Source organism: Agelaius phoeniceus, chromosome 4 (genome assembly GCF_051311805.1).
Source record: "Agelaius phoeniceus isolate bAgePho1 chromosome 4, bAgePho1.hap1, whole genome shotgun sequence".
NCBI lineage: Eukaryota > Metazoa > Chordata > Aves > Passeriformes > Icteridae > Agelaius > Agelaius phoeniceus.
This window is the reverse complement of record NC_135268.1, coordinates 35438515-35466500: the sequence shown is the minus strand read 5'-3', so window position 1 is coordinate 35466500 and position 27986 is coordinate 35438515. Positions and strand designations below refer to the sequence as shown.

The following is a 27986-nucleotide window of genomic DNA, read 5'->3' as shown; positions in this document are numbered from 1 at the left end:
TGAGACACAGATGTGGGGAAAAAGAACAACTCCATTACTAAATCTGACATTCTGGTAATACAAGTTTCACAACAGACTCGTAGCCCCTAAACAGATTATTTCACATCCTACCCACATAAAACTGCATGGGGTTCATCATAAGCACACCAATTCAAAGTACAATACAACAGTTTATTCTGAATATTTTTATCTAATTTTATTCTAATGCTTAGCAGAAGAGCAAATATGGAATGTTTCATGCTGCACAGAATTTTATTTTTGTCTTTAAATTAGTATCCATTGAAGATCAGGCACAGTAAACACAGACCTTATGTTTGCATGGACTTCATCTTATTCATCATACATAGTTCTACTACATTTTATTGGAATACCTACTCCTTGCTGATTTGTTGGGGGTTTTTGTCCTCCTCAACAAATACAAGTCTGTAGTGTTCATTATTTTGCATTCTATTTTGTGCAATGCTCTCTTCTATATTTTTCTTTCCGTTTTAAAATGACTTGTACATTTCTTGCTTCTCTCCTGCCCTTCCACCCCGAAACCAGATATAATTTTACAAGATTTTCAGTCATATTTTTTTCTGTTATTGGTGAATTTTAAAATATAATTAAACATTTACCAAAATGAAAATAGTTAATTTCTTTACTTTTTTTTTTATTAAAAGCAATTTTAATATGTGGTTATACTCTGGAAACAGACTTGCAAATTAGCATCTCTTCCTAACAGGTTCCTGGTGTGAACCTGAAGTCTTGCCCACTAACCTTACCGAAAGATACGCTACTACTATTAAATCAGATAATGACTTCCACTGGTTGCAGTTTTGGTTCATTAGAAGTATTATGCTAATAAACATAAATGCTTAAAACAACAAATCCCTCAAAATGGCCACAATTTCTTTCTCCCACTGTATGACTACTTTCATGTTCTCATTCTTACTCTCTCTACCATCACAAACATATAGTGACTACTAAAATCAATGCCTTGTTATCAGAAAATCAATGACATAAAGAATCAAACACTATATTTTTTATTCACAAGATAAAAGTTTCACTCTTGTCTGTAGTAACAAGGCCTTAATGGACCAATTTTCCCAATGCATGTTAAATATGTAGATATAGGTAAAATGGAAAGAGTCTAGAAGAGCAAGAAGAATGGTAAAAGATTTAGAAACTACTGTCTCCAAAGAACAGTCTATGATGTTTAGCCTAAAGAAAAAAATTAAAGTATATGAATAAGAACAGTCATTCAGTACATGAGATCATTGCAGCAAAACAGCAACAAGTTGCTTTACAAGACGACAGAAGGAAGTACTATTAATATAATATAGACCAGGAACATTTAAGTCAGGTACTACCTACCTTTTGAACTAGGAAAACTATTAAATCAACTGGAATAAACCACCTAAGGATTATTATCCAGTTTCCATTGTTAGATTGAATATGTTCTGCCAAGTCTAGATACATTCAGTCACTGTTTCACTTCACTGAGCTCAGCAGCAATTATCTTTTATGCTATTCCCTGTAACACCACATTCCTTCTTTGTGCTCCTTTAACATGCCCTCAGTCCAACTTATGGCATGACCCAATCCTGTGGGTCATACCACAAATATAATTCAGAAGCTGACCATCTTCAAAAGAACACATCTGTTTTCTTAAACTTCTCTGGGTTTGGGTGGGAGGCACAGGCTCATTTTCAACCTTAGGAATTTTTCAGGGTTTCAACAACCCTGCAACACTGATCAGCTAGAGGTGATTATATCTAGCAAGAATAGTCAAATCCTATACTACCAAACATGGTACTGTAGAATGTCTACCTTAGTAAATAGCTGGGACAACATTAGGATCTTCTTTTTTGAGGATTTCTTGGGGAAATCAGCTGCTTTTTTGGACCTTGTTTTGACAGCACCTTAAATCAAATCTGCTGTCAAGTCTTATGCCCACACCCAATGACACCATACAAATAGAAGCATCTCTGTTGTACTTTTTATGGCAATCTGCGTGAACAGTAAGAGTTACAAAGAAAAAATGCATACGTATTACTGTTCATAATATGCTTATTACTATGCAAACATTGTTCTTGAATAATTTCAGAAAATCAGCAGAAAAAATGATACTTCTGGTATGACCCTATTGAAGATTCTGGACTTCATGTTTGTTGTACCTAACAAAATTTTAAAAGGAAAAAATATGCCAGGACAGAGTTATACAATTGTAAAAATACAATTCTTTTGTGATTTTCTCTTCTATCTCTCATGCACTCACCATGTCCAAAAGCAAGACAGCAGTAGCAGCAAAGTGAAATTACCTGTAATGCTTGCCCCAGGCTGCAGAGAAACATCTACTTCCAACACTGGTCTATGTTCCTACACTTTAATACAGTAATCCCAATTGGGATTCTTGTTTTCACCAGTTGGGTGAAAACAACTGACAGGGCTGTGATCCAAGTTAAGGATAACTCAAAAGTCCCCCAAAAACCCATGTGGGGTGGAAGTGGAGATACAGAGTGTTATGCTGTCAGATGTTTTTTTGGAGTTCAGTGATCTGCTTTATAAAACAGTCCAGCAAATAGTTGTATAAGCACAATTAAAGGAACAGAGACCTGCAGGAGGGAATCTAAAGGAACCCAATCATGTAACTTGTGTTTATTCAAATCACATTCTACTCAGCCTGTATCAGGCTGGCCTCTAAAGCCCATAACAAATCCACAGCCCACCAACAACTGCAGGAATTTCTCCTCCAATATATTTGTGCTCAGGAGAGGCCCGAGGTGTACAGCTGACTAAAAAGGGGCTGCAGTGCATTCGCATAGTGTGGGAGAGTTACTCACGCATGAGCTCCTTATAGTAACCAACTCTCCCACATTGTGCACTGCACGTAGTTAATACCTATATGGATATCAAAAAAATTTGATATGGAAGAAAGTTGATTTGCCTTCTGAAAACATTAACTCGGATATTCCCTTCTTAAAAATATGAAGAATGAGATATTGCACTAAGTCTGACATTTAATTTCATTCCTTAAAAAAAAAAGGGAAAAGCAAAGAGTTAAAAATGCAGAAAAATGTGACTTGATATGTAAATACAGCAGAAACACTGGTATGGCATTATGCAAAGTTAGTGCCACTAGAGATGAATTATAAAATAACTTGTTCTAAATGAAGGACAAACACTAAAAGAATGTACACATTCATATACCAGCTGTCTTATTGTTGCACGCTGGGGGGAACCTATTGAACCAAGAACTGAAGAAAAGAACAAATGTTCTTTTGTGTTTAACTAATGTAGCGATAACATCCAGTGATGAGGGCCTCCCGTGCTGACAGTTTATGGGCTAAACGAATGCGGTTTTCTCCTCAATCAGAGACTTACACCTAATTTGTCTACTCCACACCTGCTCAAAAACATACATAAGTTAGAACAGGACAGTGGGGAGAAAAAAATGGACAGCTCTCACCGACAAGCTGCAAAGGCACAGTCAGGAAGCACTCTCCTGTCCACATCTAGATCAAGTAAGATTCTAAGGAAAGAAGCTCAGAGTTAACCTGCCCCTTGAGAAAGACCAATGAGCTGGGCTATGATTATGTATTCCTTTATAATTAGTTTTCATAAATATACAATGCAGCTATTTTAGTACCAAGAACTACTTAGCAATTCTACATTACTTAAACATGAAGCTTGCACACCCTCTTCAAACATTGTATCACATATTAGAAATTAATTCAATACCTATTCTTACTATGTATAACTGGAGAGATGGAATAATACACTTGAAATCCCATCAAGGGTATCAGAATAAGAATCATAAGGAGCTAACTAGAAGCTGACGCTCCAGTTCAACACATTAATCCAAACATAAAATTGCATCTTAGGTTTTCACTTAATATCTTCTGTATTCCTACAAAATAAATTCCTAACAACTACCAAAATTTCATGATATATTCTAGGTCATATAGACAAGAAATTGAGAGCTAGAACTAATCTCAATAGCATGCAACACGCTTATGGAGAGAACACATTTTTAACTAAGGCTGACAATCTGCACTAGGTTTCTAGGTTTCCAGAAAGTCACAGCAACAATTTTCCCATCTTGGCTTTCAGGCATAAAGAAAAGAATTTGCATCAGCATATTTATTTTTATCCACAGCGTTTATTTCTGCTGTAATGCAAATAAACTCTACATATGTACTAATAAGAATGTAAAAAGGATGAAAGTGACAAAGTAAGAGTAAGTTTACATACAATACAGTCATATTACAAGTATATTCACCATCAACATTAAAATGCAACTATATTGGAAAAAAATCAAAACCCAACTTAGAAGTCTGACTTTCTTCTCAGTACTCAAGTAACCACAAACTTGTAATATCACTCACCAAGCCATATTATTTATACTAACATCCCCAGCATCAACAGATATCTATCTTTAGACAGATAACCCGAAGCCATGAAAATTAAAGCCCTATCAGACTCATGAGCGTTAAATCCGTGGATTTCTGGCCTACAAAGACTCCTGTATGAGAAAGAAATGTAATGCTTTTCCTCCCTATTAACATGGAAGAGTCAGCATTGCCAAGAACAGGTGATAATGCCTCCTCCTAGACAGCACCTACAGCCAAAATACAGTAGCACACCTGTTAAGTCCCCTCCAATATTATGGATCGAATGTACAAGATTAGGGCCATCAAGCTCTGTCAGCAAGACAGAATATTCTGCTTTAAGGATGAAAAGCCAGAATGATCAAGCAGCAAAAGGTTTGTTAGGGAATCTCTGACAGCTCTGGATTCGTTCAAGGTCTTCCACAGCAGAGATTTGGGCAACCACCACATTGGTAAAATACAACAGAATTTCACCCCTTTTTTTTTCTCTATGTACATTCATCATCAGACCAGAACAATTCCTTAAAAAGGAAGATTTTTAAGAAACAAGTCATTAAGAAAGACAAGAAATTAGTCTTGCAGAATTAAATGACTTATGATATGACCTAAGATATGGAAGTCTTAGTAGCAAGATATTTTGTTGGCAGCATTTCTCATTTCAGGAAGTATTCAGTCAAGCATGGCTAAAACAAGCAGTGTCCCCACTGGATTCAGCAGCCAATAAAATGCTATATTAATTTCAGCCTAATGTCCAGTAAAAGCAATTAATTTCAGAATACATAATTGCAACAGAAATTTTCAATGACAAACACAGCAACATAGTTTTTCACCCTGCTAAAGCAGCAAAATAACTGCTAATAACCATTTGGCATTGGGCAAGAATAGAAAGAAGGAGTAGCAGTCCAGCAGTACAAGGAAAACATGAGAATTAAATATATCACCCCTTATGCAACTAGTTTTAAACTTATCAAACGTCTAGAAAAAATCTCAAAAGATACTGGAAGGAAAATCTACTCTGTCCATCTTAAGTCCACCTCCACTTAGAAAATATTAAATGCAGGAGGCTATGTTTTCTAAACTGGTATTTGTTTTATTCTAATTGAAGATTCATGTTCAAGTACAGCCAATTGGAAAAACTTATTAGTTCTGTGTGGGATGGACAAAACCTTCATGATAGATATTAGTTGATTTAATTTTAAAATATCAGTAGCTAAACATTTCTGCACAGCTGGTCACTGGCAAGTTACAGAGATTGAGCAGGGAAAAGTACTTTATTGTGCAGGCTAACAGTGAAAAAAATAAACAGGACAGCTTAATTGGACAACATGGTTTCACATTAAGGAATAAATCTACTTTGCTTATGTAAATTTCACTTAAATATTAGAGAAGAGGTGGTACAGAGGTGGCTGACAGCATTTATTTTAGGCAGAGTAGACCATCTATTTTATTGCATGACATAAGGTTTGGTTGCAAAGACCACTAAAGTCAACTAACTCTTCATTTACTTGAATTGTCTTTGAATTTGACCCAGAATTTAAAGAGCATCACTACTTACTATGTCAGCACAAGGTCTGAAAATATTCCAGTTTACAGATGAGATTTCCCATGTTGGAGTCGAACCACAATGACAAAATAAATGACTCTGCACATTGCATCTCATTTGTTGCAGAAAATATTCTCACTCTTACCTGTACATTTTCTTCTGTAACTTGAATTTCAGCAGTGTAAATATAATCAATAAGCATCCTTAGAGTCCAGCCATCAACTTCCTTTATTCGAACTTTTTTTGCTCGGCTTTCACTCATCTCACCTACAAACACAGTTTATTAATCAAGTAAATAAGATAGAAATACAGCATGAATGTAGAAGTTTAACAGCAGCAGAAATTTTGTGTATGAACAGTTATGATAGTAGCAAAACTTCAACACTAATAATATAATTTCTTCCTTTCCTTCCTTCCTCCAATGAGGAAGGAAGGTTTTGTTGTCATCATGCAAATGCTACCTGGGTTAGTACTTTTAGTGCAGGTGACCTATTTTTTCCAGTGTAAAGTATCAGGAAAATATTGTTATCAGACCTAAATATGACACTTCAAATGCATACAAAAACATTTTGCTGGGAAAGCAAGATATTAAAATACTCTAGCATTATTAACGTCTTAACTGAAGGAGCATACCAAACAAGGTCCAGAGTAAATTTATTTAAATAAGAAAAGTTATATCCCCACAGAAGAATTAACATACATATTTCTTTGCTTGCCTACCTATTATTCCCTTGGTGATTTCACCTCTTTTGCAGCTCCAATCTAACAGCTCAAGCTAAGATAAAACGGTAAGCAAGGGAAAATTTGTTGGATCTCATTTTGTGGAGGCTGACATGTTGGCCATATGCCACAACCCATCTTCATAGAAAGGCCTGCAAAATATCTTCCACCTTCTAAAATACGATGTTTCTCAAAGTGCAATATTTTCTTTATGGCTGAAATAATTATCCAAATATATATTTTGAAGTAATGACTATAATCTTCTATATGACTTCCAGATCAGGTAATCTCAGACCTTTAAACCCTCTTGCAATGACTTTCACTGAGAAACAAAACATGAACTACAAAAGTGATGTTGGAAGATATATAAAATTTCACTTTGGAAGAGTATATCCCAATCTCTGAATATATGAGTTTCTTATTCTTCTATATAGGATATAATTTCTTTCCCTTGGGCGTAGACATCTAGAGATAAGGGTATTGGTGATATAATAAATTTAATGTATACAACAAGAAAAGCAGATAGGATGGAGAAGTGAACAAAAACATGCTAACCATTGCTGATATTTTTTATGAAGTCATACACATTTTCATTGCTTGTTACCCTCTGGTCTCCAGGGTTAGTGTCAAACAATGCATTTTACCCAGGGCTTTCAGCAAAGAGATCATCACTGACAAATCTGTCACCACTATTCATGGTACCATACCTTTTTTTGAGCTGAACGGTGAAGAATGGCATTACAAATCAACCCTTTAAGTGGCAGGAAGTTCAAAAGACATAAAAACCAGCAAAATCCAGCTCCCACAGAACTTTCTCCTTTCACCTGCACTTCTGAAACATTCCCCTACATCTTTGAAGGATGACTGCAGAACCCTGCAGGGCCCTGTATTCCAAGTTCCTGCTTCTAGTTTGACACAGATTAAACCTATTGATCTTCAGAGCATGTAAGCTGCAACTTATTTATTATGCAAGCTGCTGTGGAGGTGGTCCTCTGGGAAAATTGTGTGTGTGGGAGAGCAGATTTTGATATTCTGCAAGCACATTAGATTTGTTTTCAGATTTTGTGTCAAGGCTTTTAGAGTCATGGATAGGCACCTTCTCTATTTAAAAACCAAGCCCAGAATATAAAAATAAAAAACCCTGAACAAGAAAAAAAAAAAGAAAATCAAACCAAAACAAAACACCCCACACCCAAACAACAACAATAAAAAAACACCCAACCAAAATAATCCCAAAAATACTTGCTTCCAACTTTCATGTGAACCACACATGCAACCTTACTACAATTCTAGATCAACCCATATCTGTTTGCTAGATCATATAGAGGAAACCAGAGATGCACTCAGCAGGCAGGCTCAGTCTAGAATTCAACCTGCTGAAGAACTCAGTTTATGACTGGGAAGCAGCACCATCATGTCTCCACAGAGTTCTTAGTGACAGGAAAGCATATCATGAACTGAAAGAAAGCACTGAGCTGATCCAACCTCCCAAGCAGCAGCAGCAAAGCACCAGCTGAGTTGAAGATACTAAAGGGCTACAAAGATACAAAGGGGCTATCTAAAAAGCTTACATGGTTCCTCACAAAGTAATGCAAAGAAGGCCTTTTTCTTCTTTTTTATTTTTTTTTTACCCAAGAATTTTAGAAACGGAGAATGGAAGTGAAGAGAGCAGATAAATCCCTAAGGATAACTGCCATCGTCACCCTTATCTGAAGTCAGCCCCCATAGCCACTGAAGAGTCCCTTCTCTGATGCTTTATAATCAATTCCTCTAAACATTTAAGTAGATTTAAATTATATTTCTAAATAATTCCACTGTATAAGACAAAAGAAGTATTCCTATTAACATAGATTAAATAGCAGGGACTCTCTTCCCCATCTCCTCTTTGGATAATTGTTACTAACTTACTACATTTTGTAACTTTAAAAGACAGTAAATTTTTCCTTCCTGATAATTATTAGGGCTACCATTACAGGTACAAATGAGGAAAAGGAAAAAAAAAAACAAAAAAACCAAACAGGCAGAGAGTTTGAACCCAGTTAATGCCATATCCCAGCCTGCACTGCAGTAATATTTAATGACTCAGAGAATGATGGAATCAACCTGCAAACACATGTTTAAATATAAGCTTCTAATTTCTAATCAAGAAGTAACCCTAAAGCGTAAGAGTGCAATTTTTTCCACTGTCTTTTCAGTCCGTGTTTTATTCTGGATAGAAGAAGATACTTCTCCCTTTGGTTGTGGCTGGTTAAGGGATCAAATTTGCTTATTTGAACTTGCAGATTACTGAATAAGAATAAAAATCCACCTAGGAAGTGTGGATTCCAGGCTTCATGGAGAGAACAATCACAATGAAATTCAAGAATTTTTGTGTGGGGAATGGCTGAAATGCACCAATACCACAGCTGGGCCATGCTGTAAGAAACAGATAAGCCTAGTAAAACAATCTGCTGATAACTCTTAAAGCCACAGCTGAATTCTACTTAAGCTCCCACCTATTTGGCTCACTAACTACACAAACCTCACCACAGATATATTAGTTAAACACTTCACACCCATTACTCAAGTGAGTGTTCCCACCTCCTGCACCACTGAGGCTAAAGAACACCTACATTTAAAAACATAAAACAAGTAAAAAAACTTAAAAGGGAAGATTTCAGTAATTCCATCTGGAGAGTAGCTACAGACACTGCTGCATTGGCACTCTGAATGGGTAATAAACTTCTTCACAAAAAGGGCAGTCAGGGCAAGCAGAAATGTCTTAATCACAGAAGACATAATAAAATGCTATATGCTGAGCAAAGAGTATTTGCAATGTGATAGTCAACAACAGTTAGTCTTTAATACAGAACTAACATAAGAGGCTTGCATTTCTCTGCTACTAAGGTGATAAAAAGGAACTGTAGAAGCAGCCTTTTTTATTCTAATTTTATAGACAGCAGTAAAAATGAAGAAAGAATTTATCAGTCACCCACAATGTTTGCCTCAACCACAAATGCAAACTTAAAAAACTGCTTGAGAAAGAGATATTTAATTTTACAAGCAATTTTAAAGCATTCTTGTAGAAGTTACTCCACTTCTGGCCTTGAATATGTCAAAATATTTGCCTATAAAATCAAGAATGATCAGCTGCTTCGCCAGAACACAACACTATTTCAAATTTCATCCATCTTGTTGCATACAATTAAAATTATTAGAACACCAATCTGTTTGCATCTGGGCAGGCCAAGAGTCACATTTCTACCTCCATCTGAGCTGGGGTCAGAAGCAATGGATTACAGAAAAGTCTTTTAATTTCAGACAGTTGACATTAACTACAAAGCTGGCACAAGATTTCAGGATGAACAGACAAACCTCAGAAGTTAATTTTAACGTGCATTTAGTAGCATTCTTACTCTGGCACTGAATTTCACATTATTTCAATGTGATTTATAACCGTGATGGAATTAAGCCCAAGCACAGGAATTTCAGCTGGAGGCTCCTATGAACCTGAATCTATCTTAGCCTTGCAAGCCGTCAGCATTCCCGCTCTAGCAGTAAAGCAGTAACTTGGCCAGCATGGAGTGAGCAGAAGTCGAATCAAGCCTGTACAGAAAAGTAGTGGCAATGATGCAGAGTACATATGTCATGGAGAATTACCCTAAAAATACTGAAACATGCACTCCAGCTATAGGCTGCCAAAGCCACAGAAAGCTTTCATATCTACTAACAGCCTAGAGCGCTCATGGGCTGAAGAATGTAGACGCACTAGTTTTTAAAGGACATAATTTACTCCAAAATTCACATGAAAGTTATTTTAACCTTCTTTTGGGCAAGTGAGATTACTAGAGGCTTAAAGGGTATAACAACTTGACTATCGCTGGCTTACTTAACATCTAATTTGTTTTTTAATTAAGGAGACTTTTTAAAGCATTCATCATGCTAACAAAGGCTATGTTGACAGTATGTCCTTAGATTGCAAAAAAAAAAAAAAAATCATTAAGAATCCCAAATGTTCCTATTGCCTTATCTAAAAATCAAATTAGATCCTAAAAAGCAAAAGTCATGAAAATTTATTCTTTATACAGTTAGACTGGATTACAACATAGTAAGTATTGAAACATTTGGTACCTGTAAACATGGCATGGAAGTAGGGGCTGCAGGCGGCTAACACAACTCTATGCGCTGCAATTTCCATGTCTTCAGCTACTATCGTCACATCACACAGCAAGTTTTGACTATTTAGAAATATCAGAGAAGGCAATTTCACATAAGTGAACTACAACAGAAAAGTATATATGATATCACACACAATTTCTTTTCCCATGCCATCAAAAGAGGCAGGCAGACAATGTTGATGAAGCATTGTTTTTAAATGTGTTACACAACCACATGGCTGTTACTCAATCAGATTACGGATGGGGCTTGGGTACACAAAACTGTTTAAAAATCAAACAACTGAATTGTGATTCATTGCACAGAAGTTTTCTGCATTGAATAACCATAATTTTTATCAGCCCAATTTATAAACATTCTCTCTGGAAGTCTGGGCCCCTTTGAACAACTACGATAGAAAAAACAGAATTTAATATATACAAGCACTAAAAAAAAATTACGTAAGAAACAAGGCTTTACAGACAACAAAGAATCCAAATTTCAACTGAGGTGCCTGTATTACATAACACTTGAAACTTATGCCTACTTAATTGTACAAATCCACTACTCAATCTTCTCTATATTCACTGTTTTCCAAGCATTTTTCATATTCAGCCCATGCACACAATAGCAATTATTTTTTCCAGTCTGAACAGTTCAGAATTTATTATGGTTAACTTCGTATCTTGACTGACTTTGTATCTTCATTATATGCATTTGTATTCTTGTCCTTTGTGACTGTAACATATTTCCTCCCTGTTCAGTTGCAATAAAGTAACATCTCATTTATAAGAAACACAGGTGTTTCTTACACAGTTTACAGCTATTGGCTATACCTCTTCCACTTAAACCCTTATAATCCAATTTTCTAGACTGAAAAAGGAGAGGGAAAAAAAAAGCAAAACACACCACAACACAAAAAGCCTGCAACTTTACAGCTTCTAACTAAGGGTTACAGTCACCTCTTCTTTCCTGTTCATGCTAGCACTGTCCTGTGGAGGTAGTATGGAATCCACAAAACTCAGACCCATGGCAACAGAGGGAAGAGGGAAAAGTACGACTTAACAGAACATATTCCTTAGGGGTGGAATTCCTTAGGGATTCCTAGAGCTCTACACCAATCTAGTGATTTCTATTCTCAGTACCATCAAAAAGATAATTTTTTACCCTTCCCGAATACATAATGAAGACTTTTAGATAGTTTGCAACTACCACACTGAGTTGTAGCAAAGTCAGGTGAGCAGTTGCATTTTGCTTGGGCAGAACTAGAGCTCTCAGCCAAACTGCTCAGATATTCACCTCAGTCCAAAAGAAAACTCTGTGATCTCTCAGTTCTGCAATTATCCAAACTTATGAGCCCAGACTCAAGTAAGGTGGCTTTGCAGAGGTCACACACCAAAACTTTTGGTGGCTACAAGTAACCTTTGGGGCCATATTGCAATCCTGGCAATTATCTTTCTGCTTTCAACTCTTAATACCTACAGCAACTATGTAAATCTCATAAATTTAGCTTGCAATATAGTTATTATCAAATAATATGTACAATGTAATGACTGTACCAGATGAAACACACAATTCAGAGGATCTTGAAACAACCATTACATTTATTATAAAAAAATGCAAACAGAAAGCTACACATACAAGGGCATCAGATACCCAGCTTTATCAGACACCTGCACTTAACCTGACAACAGGAACAAAAATTTATACTTAGTTGCACAGAAATACTAAAGATAACAATGAAGCCAGAAGCAACAGATTACATCAATGCACAACGAGGGTTACTAATTACATTGCACATACACAGACAGAGTAATGCCTCTAGTCTGGAACTGCATCAGGTGAATGAATATGCTCTGAGCTACTACAGAGCTGACAAGCTAGAGAAACTACTGCAGAAATGAGCTTAAAAACTTAATCATGTACTCTGCTGCAAGCATCTTGTGGCTTCCACAGCAATTCAGCACCTTCATCTCATGAGGGCACATCAATTTATTTTAGAAAAGGCTGTGTTCTGAAGTGGTATTGTACCAATTTGCTTATATAGAGTGACTGAATGAACAGAATTGTGGGGGATAAACCATCATGGTATGGAAAATGATAAAAAGGGGGTTAAGCAAGTATGCATTTAAGAATAACTGAGCAACTGTTTACCAGCTTGCAGGCTATTCTTCACTGGTTCATACAGAGAAAGTTTTCATTACCCCATCTTCAAAAGGTTTTAGTAAAGTCTTGTTTGTAAGAACGAGAATTTTGATAAATATAGGTAACATCAAATTCCTTTGTGATAAAAGCAAATTACAATAAAGTGAAAAGATAGGCATCAGAGTGTAATTTTGTCACATGTCAAGAACTAATTAGTTTTCCTAATGAGCTTTCTATTCAGTGTTGAGGTGATGCTGAGCAATGAAATGTCAAAAAATACAAAGGACAAAATTGCTAAAATTTGTCAAAATTTGAAGGCACATAAAAACTCATTAACAAGCTACTAGAGCCAGACAACCTGACAGCAGCCAAAAATTTAACATAAGCACAGAGACTTAAGCATTCAAAACCAAATGTATTTAGATGCTTAAGCAAATTATTTTTTCACTAGCTATTCACTTCCTGGAGAGTATACTTCAGGCAAATACCTGTTTGTGCTACATTAATGAAAAGCACTGAGATTCACTACATTTTTAAAGTCGAATCTAAATCAAAAAAATAATTTAATGGATTAATATTAGATCTTTGTTTAGAGCAATGAAGTCTGAAACATTTTTAAGATTTTCTGTTTATTATTTCAAACAAATGAATGCAACTAGAAAAGTTTATAATTTTATTTAATTACTACTTACCATCTTAAAAGCTGTATTCAGCTTAAATTGTAAATATTGTTACTTTACCTTATTAAATGGCAACTAGTTGAGGTTATATGGCACAGCTCCTGTTCAAACTTTAAGTATTTATACATGCAAGGCAAAATTGCTCAAATTGCTTCTACAGCAATTTGAATTTAGGTAACCATGGAAACTAAAGTATATTCTGAAAATAATCCATGGGCTTCAAAAATGCACTCTGCTGGAAGACTGTGAATCTTTTACTTGAAACACAGCAAAATGCAGGTAGGTTTATAACTTCCAAAACTATTGTTAAAATTAATTCTGGGAAACTTCCTCCATGTAAACTCTTGCTCATCCTTAGGAAGTCATTGCTACTGGCTCTAGCCAGGCTCTGTTACACTCCTTGAGACACTGCATCTGGTTACTGGGACACTTGAAAAAACCAAGGTCATAAATTAGGTGAAGCAACAAGTGTCAGTCTATCCAGCACACACTTTTAAAGATTTATCTATATGAAACAGCAAAGGCCAAAGGCAGAGGCGTACTTTAAAAGGGTATCAGCTGTGTTTCTTTCTGGTGAAGCCTCTCCAATTTTTAATTTTATATGGGAAATAACAAAGAACTACAGGATTTTCACAGCCTCCAGTACTGTCTCTGCTAGAGAAGTATTTTTATTTATTTAATTTCTCAATGTTGCTGTAAGTTGTAGCACTAAATTACTATCAGTGATAGCTGTGAGTGCCGATTTCCAGAGCTCAGTTGTGAGCTCTAATTACCAGCTGTCACAGTTTTCAACATCACTTCACCTACTCATGTACATGTAAAACATAAATCAATATGGATGCTAAGAACATCATCAGCACCAGCCTCCCAGTTTCACTGAAACTGATGGTATTATCCCTCAAAAGCTTACAGAACTTTATTGAGAAAAGTTACTTTCAATATTTGATTTGGGAGTCCATCAATTTCTCCCAGGGCATGAGCAAAAGATAACTAAGAAAATGTGCAGTCAGTTGGTTTATACTGTGACCTATGTCTCCAGACTAGAAAATTTTAATATTTTTCTGGTTCACAGCCTACCACAAAAATCAGCAACAGGCACACAAAGAGCCTAAGGCTCAACCAGACTCACTTTTTGTCACAGATCAAATACATAAAGAGAGGATCAGTAGCTGTAACTCCTTAAGTACAACCTGTAAGTATTTTTCAAGTCTCACAAAACTAGTTTTGACCAACTTATGAAGTGCAAAAACATACTGCATACGTTACAGTTATCATCACATGGCTATCATTCAGTTATCACTTCATTGTATATTTAATCCTTCTCCTCAGCTATACTTCTGAAATTCCATGTTCTTAATAAACTAACTATTATTATTAACTTAACAAATGTAAATGAAAGCAAAAATGAACTTTGGACTCCAGGCAGGTGTATACAGTGAAGTCATACCTTCTTAATTCATTCATAACTTTAAAAGCTTTCTTCATGTGCCATGGATTTACTGTAATAGGACAGTGAATTTCGGTGTTATCATCTTTCAGATCCAAGGGCTTCTGATGGCAAAGTTTGGTACATCTGGAAAGAAAGAGGAAAAAAATAAAGTTAAAACTTCTGTCTAATCTCCAGTGCTGTTGCTTCTTACTTCATCCACCTTCATCTTGGGGAGAAGAAGAAGATTTGCACTTGAAACTTCTTCTTTACTCCAAGCAATTTTAGTTTCCCTATTACCAAAGGTGTAGGGGAATAGGTAGAATTCCCATGGAAGTGGAAGTAGTAAGTTGGTGACTAATAGTAGTGACATTGTCAGAGGCTAACAATAATCTATATTAAAGAAAACATGAAGATGTTTTCTGGTTTTGTGAATATTATTTTATTTAGTGGAGAAATAGTCTAGAATATTTCCAATAAGCTCTGAAGTGAGGGCAGAATCAGAGTTTTGGGCACTTTTCACCTAGTGCCCTACAGATCAATGGCAGAATGCAGCAACCATCACCCCAGTCTCTTACTGCCTTCACTGCCTGTCAGGTAAGAGCTCCTCTCTGCCCTTCTACCAGGACCTCAGTTACTGTTTCACACAGCTCCTCTGACAGGAAGACCACACAATGACTACTGCAATTATCCAGGCTTTCCCTAGCCACAGCACAAGAAGTGGGCAGAAAAATTGTGGACAGAAAAATTGTGTGCTTTTGTAGATTCACTCAGTGTTCTGAAAACCATAATGTACATAAGTGACCAGCCTTTTAATTTTTGTTACTCTCAAAACCCCACTCCAAATAACAAGAGAAGAACTAGGCAGTGTGAAAAATCATTACCTCTAGCTACAATTAATTCTTTCTGTAAGACATACCCAAGTTCTACAGACACTAACTTCTGTAGAAAAATCATTATATACACTCCTCAGTCACTTGGAGTGTCCAAACAGCAAGCAACTTCTCATGCCAAACCAAATCAATGAGTTTCCTGTTTACAGTCACAATGTTGTTCTTACAAAGCAAACTGTGTTGCTGTAGCACTTAGAAAATGCTTAGCATCAGTGATGCTTTATTCTACAGTGTTGTAACTCTATTCCTCAACCTCTAAGCTGGAAGTAAGCAAAGGCACTGAGAAGTCATTTGGTGGGCCACAAACCCTGGTACATCAACGATCTGACTGCAAGTGAAAATTCAGCCTTACCAGCATTAGGTAAGCACAGTCAAATTGAGCATATTCAGTGACTCACATAATTGCAACCTCTCCTCTACTATACCTGAAACTTTTTAATTGGGCACGTCTAATGAATTTAAAAGAAAAAAAACAACAATAATTAAGATTTTAACCTAGAACTCTAAGTTCTATGCACTACAATTGTGCAAAGCCAAGTAACTGGCTCTGTTTTTCATTATCCCAACACTGGCTACAAAATTTTGGAGCAAAGCAATACAAAATTGCATCAAGCAACAAAGGAATGTAAAAAGTTTCCATAAAACTAACCAAGTAACATCCATCCACAGAACTCTAACTACAACCAACTTACTACAGTGTACCACAAAACTGATACGAATTAAATGTTTCATGTTCAATTTTGAAAATTATACAATTCATTACTGAAAAAGGACAAATGACAGGAATTCTGCATCAATCGAAAAAAACCCCAAACAAGTTACATGCTATCCAGCACAGAAATATGCTAGTTCATAGAGGTAAAAAAAAAATACTTTCTATCTAGCAAACTCCTTTAGACTGAAGGTTACTTTTCTACATTATGTGACATACGTTGTGATCAGAATTCCAAAAATTAATAGACAGGAAATCAATGACTGCAGAAAACATTCAAAACACCAAAGACCTATAACCAAGAGACCCAGCTTTTAATTATACCACTGACCTATCAAGTCCAAGATAGAACACTTTCATTGCAACTTTCTACATCCCAAAGCAATGCATCAGATACTGATGTCTATTTATCTGCGTACATATACAGGCTGTATACTCATCAAATACAGCTATGCAAGGAAAACAAAAGTGATCGAGCTGTCCGTAAAGAGCTGCCAAGCAATCTGGATTAGATGGAGGAGTTCACATGAAGCGTAAATTAATTTGCTGAAGTTTCATTTGTTTGTCACAAAGGGGGACTTTGTTTTAAGGTAATGAACCCTACAAAACCATCAGTCATACGCCTTCTGTTTTGGTAAGTGCCAGTCTGCCTGAAGTACTAAGGTCTCTCTTACCATTTCACCAGCATGGCCAGAGCTGTCTGCAACTGGTTTCTTTCAGTTTGTTCTTAAGAACCTCACGCACATCACACCTGAAATCTACCTACCGAAGGCACAGGATGAAGTAGCACTGAACCGGAGCCCGTGAAAGGACTGAGGAGGCCAGCTGAGGTGCAGCTGGAGATGGTTGCCTGGAGTGCATCGCCTGGGCACTGCCACTAAAAAAGATGCTTAACTAAATAACCAGAAAACCGGGAGTGAGATAAGCACGACTGCTGAGTCAAACAAGGAGTAATTTGGGACCACATATGGAGGAAGCAGAAGGAGTGAGGGGGAGGAGGGAGAAAAAGCCCGCCTGTCCCCACAGGCTGGAAGGCACACGGGAAGGCGGCGGGGCGGGGGTGCCGGCAGCGCTGCCCGCCCGCGGGAGCCCCGAGCCCGCTGCCCCCGCCGCACGGTGCCCGCGGCCGGCGCCCGCAGCGGCACGACCGGGCATCTCCGAGCGCCGCGCTGGCCGCGGGAGAGCCAGCCGCCCGGGCGGGCACCCGTTCCGCCACCAGGTCGCCGACACGACCCTCCCGCCGGCGCTGCCCCGCGGCCGGTTCCGAGCGTGCCCCGTCCGCAGGCACCGCTCCCCCGGTGCCGAGGGCCCCGGCGGGGCCGGCCGGGTGCGGAGAGCCGCGGCACCTCAGCTCGCTGCAGCGCGGCCGGGCCCGCCCCGCCGCCCCAGCCCACGGACCGCTCAGCGCTCCGCTCCGCACCGCCGTCCCGGCGGGCTCCGGGCGCCCGGCTGCCTCCCCGCCCGCCCCGCCGCCGCCGCCGCCGCACTCACACGGGCGGCAGCAGCATCTCCATCGCGGCTCCGCTCGGGCTTCCTCCGTGCAACGCGGGCGCGGCGAGCTGCCGCCAGCACCATGCCAGCTGCGCTGCCCCGCCGCTGGTGCGGGGTGCGGGGAGCGGCTGCGCCCGCCCGGCCGAGCCCCGCCGCCGCCGGGAGCCGCCGGCGCTGCGGCTTCCGGGTGCCCGCCCGCGGGAGGGCGCGGCGGGGACGGGCCTCTCTGCGCAGGCGCGGCGGCGGCGGGACCGGACCCGGCCCGGCCAGGCCTGTGCGGTGCCGCCTGCCGGAGCTCCGGTACCCGCGGTGGGACAGGGGCGCCTCGCCGGAGTCTTCCGCCCTGGAGCTGGGACAGCCTCGGCCCAGGGGCTTTAGGAAGAGGAGGCTGAGGCGCCGCTGCCCTTGCTGAAAGAAGCCTGGCCTCCGAGTGGGATGAGTCGGGTTCAGAGCCCAAGTGCGCGTCTCCCGCTTCCCAGGAAAGCGGTGGCTCAGGGCAGGCCGGAGAGCGACACCCGGAGCTGCCCTGCGCAGCCACACGTCCCGCGGAGCGCCCGCATCAGCGTGTCCTCAGCGCCAGCGAGGATGGCTGGGGGTGCTCGCGTGGGGACACACAGGTGTTCTGTCCCACCGGGGAAAAATAATTAAAAATGAAAGCTGTTCCAGGTCTCCTCAGTGAGACTGACAGTGAGAAAATCCACCAGCAGGTGCACACCATGAGGGACATGGGCAACTTCTTGGCAGGCCAGCCAAGGAGCTGGCCCGACTCCAGCCCATGCAGGTGGTTTCTGCTCGAGCAGGGGCCGAAGGGAAGAGCAGAAGTGGCGTCGGCACGGAGGAGTTGAACAGGGTCTAATTCCCTGTGACCTGCTGGATGTCATCGACTTTTATTTGATCAGTGCAGCAGGAACACTGCCGCTCAAAACAGCTGGCCTCCTGTGTTTTGCAAAAATGGCTGACATTGATCATTAAGTACTTGAGTTGTGTTTCAATGTTTGCTGAAGTAGCCTCTGTGATGCAAAATGGCAAAAAGGAAAACGAGCAGACATCTATTTCAAATGTGTCTTTGTAAACGACACTAATTCAAGCAATGATCAACAATACTACATTTAGCAACTTCTGACTTGGGGCACTAGACAATAATTTACTGTATTTAAACTGCAAGTTATTTCCAAATCTTTGAAGATTGTGTAGTGGAGAATGGATTTAGCAGGCTGAACACAATTCAGATATTTAAATCTGATTGTGTCTGTAAAATTAAAATGCTTTTTCACTGGAGTAAAGATTTTAAATAGTATCTCTAAACAAATAAATCTACTAATAACTTACCAACACTACTTTTGTAAGAGTGAGAAGAGTTTGAGGGCAGCATATTTCAAGTAAGACACAAAACGAAATGGCTGGAGTGTTTTGAATGAAGACTTATTATAGACGGATACTGAAAGCCTTCACCAGTGTTTCTAATAAAATCACTGGCTATTAAAACTAAATGTATTTTAATCTGTTATTTTCGTTTTTGCTAATCTCCAGTAATACTCCTCACTAGGAAAATGCCATTTTATTTTTCTGATTACCAATCCTCTTTCACTACAGTGATGTTTGATTTGGGAACACTTCAAAATTTTTTCAATGGGTTACCACTGGAGGTTTTTCTAAATTAAATAATCACAATTGGCAGTGCCTGTTTTTATGAAGTCTGTGCTTTGTAACTACTGAATTTGTCTCTTCTCAAGAGACAACTAGATTTACCTCTGGGTTGTATTGAAGAAGACAAGGTACTTGCTAAAGATTTAAATACACACCAAAGCTTGCTTGCTGGGAAGTCTGCTCCAAAGGATCCAGCCAGAAATAATGCTCTCTGAAATGGAGGTTTAAAATTCAGCTGGCTCCACATAGCATAGCATGTCAGAGGTCTGAGTTCATAAGCAGGTGTGGCCTGGGTAGATCCAAGAGTGGATGATGTCTGTCACATCACACTTCCAGGTTTCTATAATTTAGAGTAAACTCCTGGACACATCACTTTGTAAGACAAGGATCCCAACTTCTACTGATCCGTAAGACCTTCTAAGTGAATTCTACTCTGTTGTGTTTAAGGGTCCACACGAGACCACTGTGAACTTGTGAGCTGGTCTGGAAGCTGAGGGGCTTTGTACACTCTTTGCACATAGATCCTGCAAGTAGGTAGGCAGCTGCAGATTCTGCTCCATGCTCACACGGCAGAACTGTTTAGTGATGTTGCTGTTGTGGTTTAACTCCAGACAGCCACTCACTCACTCCCCCAACAGTAGGATTGGGAACAAAATCAGGAGGCTAAAAGGTAGAGAACTCATGGGTTGAGATTAAGGCAGTTTAACAGGGAAAGCAGAAGCTGCAAACCCAAGCAAAGCAAATCAAGGAATGAATTCACTTCTTCCCATGGGAAGGCAGGTGTTTGGCCATCCAGGAGAGCAGGGCCCCATCACATGTAAGGGTTACTTGGGCAAACAAACACCATCACTCCAAATATCCTCCCCTTCCTCCTTCTTCTCCCCACTTTAGATGCTGAGCATGATGTCACATGGTGTGGGATGTCCCTTTGGTCAGTTGGGGTCACCTGTCCTGGCTGTGTCTCCTTCCAACTTCCCATGCACCCTCAAATTCCCCACTAGCCTGGCCATAGAGAGCAGAAACGGCCTTGGCTCTGTGCAACCCCTGCTCAGCAGTAACAAGAACACCTCTGTTATCAACTCTGTTCAGCACAAATCCAAAACACAACCCCATACCAGTCACTGTGAAGAAAATTAACTCTACCCCAGCCAAAACCAGTACAAACATTTATTCTTAACATTAAACATTTCCAACCTGTGACTTCTCTCATTTTCTTGCAGTGTTGTTTTGGCTTCAGAGCCAAATGTTCAACATTAGTTCAGTTAATTTCTGTGATGCAGAGTATGAGAAAGAAACAACTAGGGCAAGGTTCAATTTTTTTTTTTTCTGAAAATTATATCTTTGTAGTTCAGTAATTTCAAGAGGAATAGAAGCAAAAACAACTTCATCCAAAATACATTATGTGGTTATGGCAAAACAACCTGTATCTCTAACCATGAGAAAACACATCCTTTAAATACAATGCCTAGATTTTTATGGGATTCTGCTTGATCCAATACCTCTTCTTAGAAAAGAACTTTCAGAGAAAAAATTTATTTATATATGTCTGTGGGTGTATGTATGTAGTTTTGAAAGGAAATGGGCTATGTATCTTATCTATGATGAAACAGCTGTCATTTTTGTTTATGCTGCAGCAATTCAAATTACTGCATTTACTGAGAAAATTCCCTGTCATGCTTCAGGCTGTTCCTGTAATAATTCTTAGCACTTTCCCACTTGTTTTAGTGAGTTACAAAGATTGCGGCCAATGCTTACTTAGGATCACACGGTTCTTCAGATCTATTGACACTAGAAATACTTTACTCATACAGAAACCCCATACTATCCATCAATGAATTGCATCCAGTGAAAATGAAGTTATGCTAGCAGAGCTCTGCTTGCTAACAAGATAGTCCCACAAGTTACACAGCCCTACAAATAGAATAACAATGCTGGTAAAAGTCAATGTGACTGCATACATACCTGGTGGTTTATTAGCATGTTTAAGGGATCATGCTCTATTGCTGATATGGTCACCTTAGAAGAAATCTGGTTTAGGTTTAGCCACAGAGGACACTGATATAAGTTCTTACTTATTTTTAAATGACAAATATAGGTTAGGAAGACATCTCCAAGAAAGGACAAAATATAAGGTGGTAAGAACATTTGCTCTTGTTTAAGATGTTAGAAGTCATCATTCCTGAAGGATTTGGGTAGAATGCTTATGAGGACATGCTATGAGGGTGGGATTCTTTCATGAACAGGGGAGAGGAAAGGAAGGGCTCTGGAACTAAATACTTAAGAACCTCTCAGTACTCCAATTGCTTCAAACAGAAAAATAATGTGCTTCTTCACTTTGTTAGCTTTTAGATTATCCATTATATTTGTATCCTACTGAACTGAGTTGAGAGTAAATTATGTACAAAAATCTATGTAAAGATAAGTATGCATTTATCCAAAATACATGGGGGCACACATGCATTTTTTTCCCATGCATTTCACCCTCAATAACTCAACCATCCAGCAGCAGCCCTTTATGCAATCCAGGCACCTGTATCTAAACAAATCCACAAGGACCTTTGTGGAATTCATGGCAGGACTTGAGTTCAACACAGACACCAGCTACTACTACATTCTTTTGTCTAAGACACCAGCACTAATATCAGCATTATCCAGCATTGCCTAATCTTAAAAAGCCTCACTCTAGTGGAAGAGATTCCTTTTTCTTGCTTCAGAAGCATGGAATAATTAAAGTTTCAGAGAACCATTGAGCTAAGGACATCAATGCAGTTGAGAAGAATTACACTGAAAAGTAATGTGAAAAGGAAATGCAAGAAAGTGCATGCAGCAGAATGAGAAAGGGACCAGATTGCAGAGAATATGTACTGGAGAGTAGGCAGAGAGAGAAAAAATAAAACATGTAAATTGGGATTGTGAAATAAGGAATAGCAAAGCAGCTGCTATTGAAGAGAAATTGTACTGTGACCAAAATCAGTGAAATACAATTAAGCATGGATTAAAATAATTTGTCTTTTCTAGCATTTATTTTCTTATGTGAACAATTGCTGAAGCACTAAGAATAACACATACTTAATGAAAATAGGTGAAGGGATAAGATTTATTCTGTAAAATTCATGGACCTTATAATGACGATGATGAAAATTAGTAACTACGAACTGTTTTTTCAGTGTTCAAAACCAGATACAGTGTAATTTCTAAAAGGACTTGATATGATACACAGTCTAGTAAACAGATCTAATCCTATTTCTGGAAAATAAGGCCACATAAAAAGCAAATGATATGACACTTTTGAATTTGACTTGATGGAGAAGCCAAGTCCCTCTGGTCAGTGCTGTGTTCCTTCTAGATTACAGCTTCCAAAAGGAAGTCCTAGCTGAAATAAGAGTTACAAATGGAAGCAAATGTAGGTCATCGCCATGATTCATATTTGAACTGCAAACTACAAAGATTCCAAGTAGATATCTTGTTGAGTAGATCTAAAGCCCAGTGCTGCAAAGCTATATATATTTCACATATAGTGTATTCCTGAGATAACTGTGAAAGAGATGGAACAACTCCTGCTCTCATATCTGCAGACTTGTGTTGTTTCCTGTATACTGAATAATGCAGTCAGGTCTCTATACTGAGTGGGTTCCATTCACCAAACCAGAAGAAAGCCCATTAAAAATTACCAGATTTCACCTTGTAGCCACATTACCACTTAGACATGATGCAAAGGCAGCAGCAGAAACCTGCAGCAAGGATGTTTTGGGAAAAGTTGGACCATCCCAATCAGCAATGTGCAAAGCTGATGAGGAGTTTCACCCTTAACACAGAATTATACGTTACTGAAATAAGTTATGCACCATTTTTGTGTACAGCCTACATCAGAAAAAAAAAATTTGCAACACTTAGTTTTTAGCAAATAATGCATCATAAGCAGTCATTGGAGTTTTTTCCTGATTATTTTACTTCATAAGAGTGTAGAAAAGACTTTTGTTTATTGTTGTGTTCTGTCATACCTGTTTAACTCGTCAAAACATTGTTTACTTGAAAATGAAGCAAAAGTCATTTTCTTCATAGATAATAACTGTAAGGTACCTATTACATGCAAGCCCATCAAAGTCTGTGTACTTCTCCTCCATCATGTTCCCACTCGAACAGCAATGTTGTGAGATAGTGCTAACCAGGTCAATCAACTAACACACCCCTTTCTCAGAAGAAAACGGTTACAGCTCATAAATTAAAATCACACTTAAAGAACTGATGTACTGCCATCTAGTGCCTCCTGAATGCACGACGAGACAGAGAGATAGACTCGTTTAGGTAGCCCTGGGTATCCAGGATTGGCCAGATGCAAACCAATAGTAAAATCATCAATTTCCTCCAATCGTGCTCATTGTGAGCTTACCCTAAGAGCAGTAATTGGGAGCAATTTACACTGTGAAAAGCAGCATAGTATGCTAAAGTAATCAACCTGATTATTTACTGTTTCATATCCATATAAACAAGACAGGAGGAGCAGTATTTGCAGAGTCTGCATCATTTGAGGGGACATTCAGTGAAAATGAAAAATGCTGCAGACTGGGAAAAAACCAGCAGGATATATCTCACACATTGTAGAGATTCTTTTGTTGTACAAAGAGGCAATGAAAACAAAGACATTAAAATACTAAAATGTTATATTCAGGGAGGTATAGCAATTACAATCACATAGGTCTAGTTACTGCACATAATTTTGCAGAGAGGTTGTTTATAGAAAGTGAAAAGCATATCATGCTGCTGTTCCAGAAATTTAGTTTATCTTCATTTGGAATAACCTTTTCTGTGAAAGAAAGACTAGAAGTATTTATACTTCTAGTATTTATAAGCATATACTCATTGTTTAATAAAATAGCTCAGGATCAGTACTTGTAGCTATACAGAATGTCTATTAAAATTGGACTCCTAGTAAACTGAAAAAAAAAAAATAAGGGGAAATTTAAGTCAAAGATAAAGATATGAAAAGGTTTAGTCCAATAATTCTGGTATAAGGAGGTACTCACAGAATAAGTAGCTTATTATGGTGTTTCTGGAGTGGAATTTTCACTGGTATCAAGGATAGTCCTTTGCCAGTATTTCTATGCAAAAGAAGATTGGGATCTGGATTAATACACTGAGGTAAAAAAATAGGTAACTTCAGAACTTAAAATATTCAAAAGAATATTTGTTGCAATGTTAATATTTAACCATACAGCCTAAAAAGTTAGTTAACACAAACTAGTTCTAGACAAGTTAATTTTAAGATTTTCAGACAAACTATACAGAAAACTGAGAAAAAAAATGTGGGGAAAAAAATAAACTGATTTTTCCTTGAAATTTTATCTTCTCTCTTTATTTCAATTTTATCAGTAGTTTTCCCAAGGTAATTATCTCAAACATACCTCATTTTTAAGGAAATCACCCTAGAAAGTATATAATCTAAACTGAAATATTTTTAGAAAAAGCTCTCTGTTTCCCTTTATATAGTTCAAATAAATGCTTGCCATATTGTGATCGCTTTATAACAGAATGTAAACAGAAATGTGATTTTGAAAAATCAGAAGAAAATGAAAAAATTAGTCTGCAGAGGGAGTACTTTTCACCCTGCAAATTAGGCATTTGCTTAAGTGCTAAAACATTTAAAACTCAAACTCATCTTTAGCACAAAGTAAGATACATTGTGATAGTTAATTCTGAAATTTTATACTTCTAGTGTGTATTTCTAAAAGTAGATATGAAATTGAAAAGTTGTGTCCTTTCTTTTACCCCAATTTATTTGCTTTTTAATATATCTAGGAAATCAGTAAATTTTTTTTAAGTAATCAAGAGTGCCCATTCTGTTTTTCACACTTTTTCTCTTTGCTATTATTTCACTTTGTCTCATCTGCATAAAGCAGTCCAAATTCTCTCTCTCTACAGCCATATTATCTACCCTTTTTCATCAGTCCTAACTCTGGAATTCATTATGGACATTTTGCAAGATCATTTTGCAAAATCATTTGTACTAAGAGATTAGCTGAAGTAACCCCTGGCCACACTAAGCCTCCAGCATTCAAATTTGTATATTAATCTGTGAAAGACTGAAGGAGTTTTTATCAATACCAGTGAAATGCTCTTCTCTTCTCAATAGCTTGCATTTAGAGGCCACAGAATTTTTAATGGACATTTTACTTAGGAAGCAAAATCTGCATAGCAAGTGGCAGTTTTTGATTACATGATTACCATGCATAAATAGCCCCGTGCTGCTCAACACAAAAAGTTGACACTAACATGATGTGAAAATTTGAAGCTATACATGGAGTGAAAGGTTCCTTCGTATTAACATATTCAGCAGTGAACTGTTTTTTTAACCTCCACAGGATCCAAAAAATTTACAGGAGCTTGAAATAAAATCAGTACTTCTGAAGTGTCTGCAATATGAGGCTAGAACATAGACTGCACATACTACAGTATGGCTTTCAGGATTATTACAGCCAATTCATGCAAATAAAATTTTCTACTATTATTTTTACCTTTTCACTTCCCATTTGTATTTTAAGTAATGTTGGGATCTGTCACAACCCCATATTCTCAGAGCAGAGACTGTATTCTTTACATAGAACTGAATACAGTTTAAGTACTAATTGTAGTATGAAAAAAGAAACAGTAATGATAATTATATCTTATAGCTGAATGTGAAGAAGTTTGTGAGCTCAATCCTGTTTCCATTCATGCCAAATTTTACATGAAACTGAGAGGAAGAAAAGTAGATATTACGTCTCTTTGTGAGGATACAATTGTGACAGCCAGTCCCCAAATATTGTAATTATTACTGATATGGCAAAGGTAATGCCAAAGAAGAGCATTTACTCCTGTGCATCTAATGCCTAAGTAGAGCTTTCTCTAAGGGCAGCATAGCATTGTTGGGCCATACTATTTCTTTTTATCTTACCCTTAGCAGATACTTTCATCATTACTGATGGAGTTGCAGTGGAAATAATTTAGGACCAGGCCATATCATTGTCTGTTTTAGACTGCCCAGCATTAGATCATGCTTCAGGAGCCAGACTTGCAAGTTTGTGTACACTTAAGTTACAATGTCTGCAAAATTTGATGGAAAATGGAACAGGAATGGAGCAGAAGAGAATGTTACTTTATTAAAACCTATCTTCATCACTAAAACCTCTCACTATAAAAAATACTGTGAATCTAGTAATTAAAATGATAGATCAAAACCAAAAGAAAGATTGAGTGATCTAGGAAGAACAAGACCAGACTACTACTATAGAGATTACATACATGTTTTACATAAACCAGTTGAAACTGGCAATCACATACTTCTGAATATGTTAACTGGTGTTGTATGCAGTAAGTATTTATGCACTTCAAATATTTAAACTTGCAATTTTTTCCCTAACTGCACTCTTCAATAGTCCATTGAGAACTCTTCATTTCCCATCCAGTATAAACAATGTTTGCAATTATATATAAAGTTATAGCTATTCAAATGAGTGATAATAAATGTAAACTTACTGGGGAATTAGGATTTTAAAATTACAGCTGGAAGAATAGAAGAATTAGTTCTTTTGATTTTATCTTAAACACTTGTCTAATGGCATGTCTTACACACACTACATATATGTATGCAAATTGTGGCCTCACTTCACTGTCACTGAAAACTTTTGCTTGCTGATCAGTAGGATCTGGGTTCTTGTCAGGAATGCAAAAAAAAAGAGGAAGCACAATAAGGAGGAGGGAAAAGGAACATTTAGGCTGATAAACTGGAACAGAGCATGCCCTTATCACAGGAGCTGGACTTTATCTGAGTCAAACCAGCAAGTTTAAAGCTTCTTTTTAATTTAAGATAGTTGTCCAGTTCATTAAATGTGTGTATCTGTATTAAACAAGAACAAATGAATGCAAGTGATGAATGTAAATGCTCCAGGTGGGAGGTTTCAGTTGAGAATTTTTTTCTAGAAAAAGCCAGGAAAAGTCACAGAAACTGAGATAAAAAACTTGGAACTTCTTCTCTGAAGAAGCTCATACCTCAAGAGCAGTTTTCACCCCTTGGCACTTCAACATGCTTTCAAGAGAGATAGAGCCACTGCAGCTGTTCAGGGTGACAGTCCTGGCTTCTCTTGAATCGTACACATAGAACAATTACAACCTGGAGAGGATACAATCTTGCTTGTCTTTCAGACCCCTCCAACAGCTTTGATACTGTTTCAGAGACCTCACTAGCA

The 27986-nt window shown here is 38.2% G+C and overlaps 1 protein-coding gene across 3 annotated transcripts in view; it reads right to left on the bottom strand.

The window, feature by feature from the left end:
* Positions 1-18332, bottom strand: part of KLHL2 (kelch like family member 2) — a 54426-nt gene extending 36094 nt beyond the window's left edge. Inside the window, exons 1-4 of one of the 3 annotated variants that reach the window (XM_054632554.2) lie at positions 18118-18332; positions 15043-15168; positions 10747-10853; positions 6062-6183 (exon numbers count right to left, since the gene is read on the bottom strand). In XM_054632554.2, the coding sequence (XP_054488529.1) occupies positions 6062-6183; positions 10747-10853; positions 15043-15168; positions 18118-18140 (378 nt within the window). In that variant the 5' untranslated portion in view covers positions 18141-18332. Of the gene's footprint in view, positions 1-6061; positions 6184-10746; positions 10854-15042; positions 15169-17392; positions 17512-18117 lie in introns of those variants that run through there. The other 2 variants (XM_077177277.1, XM_054632557.2) reach the window with 2 other exon arrangements.
* Positions 18333-27986: the final 9654 nt, after the last annotated feature.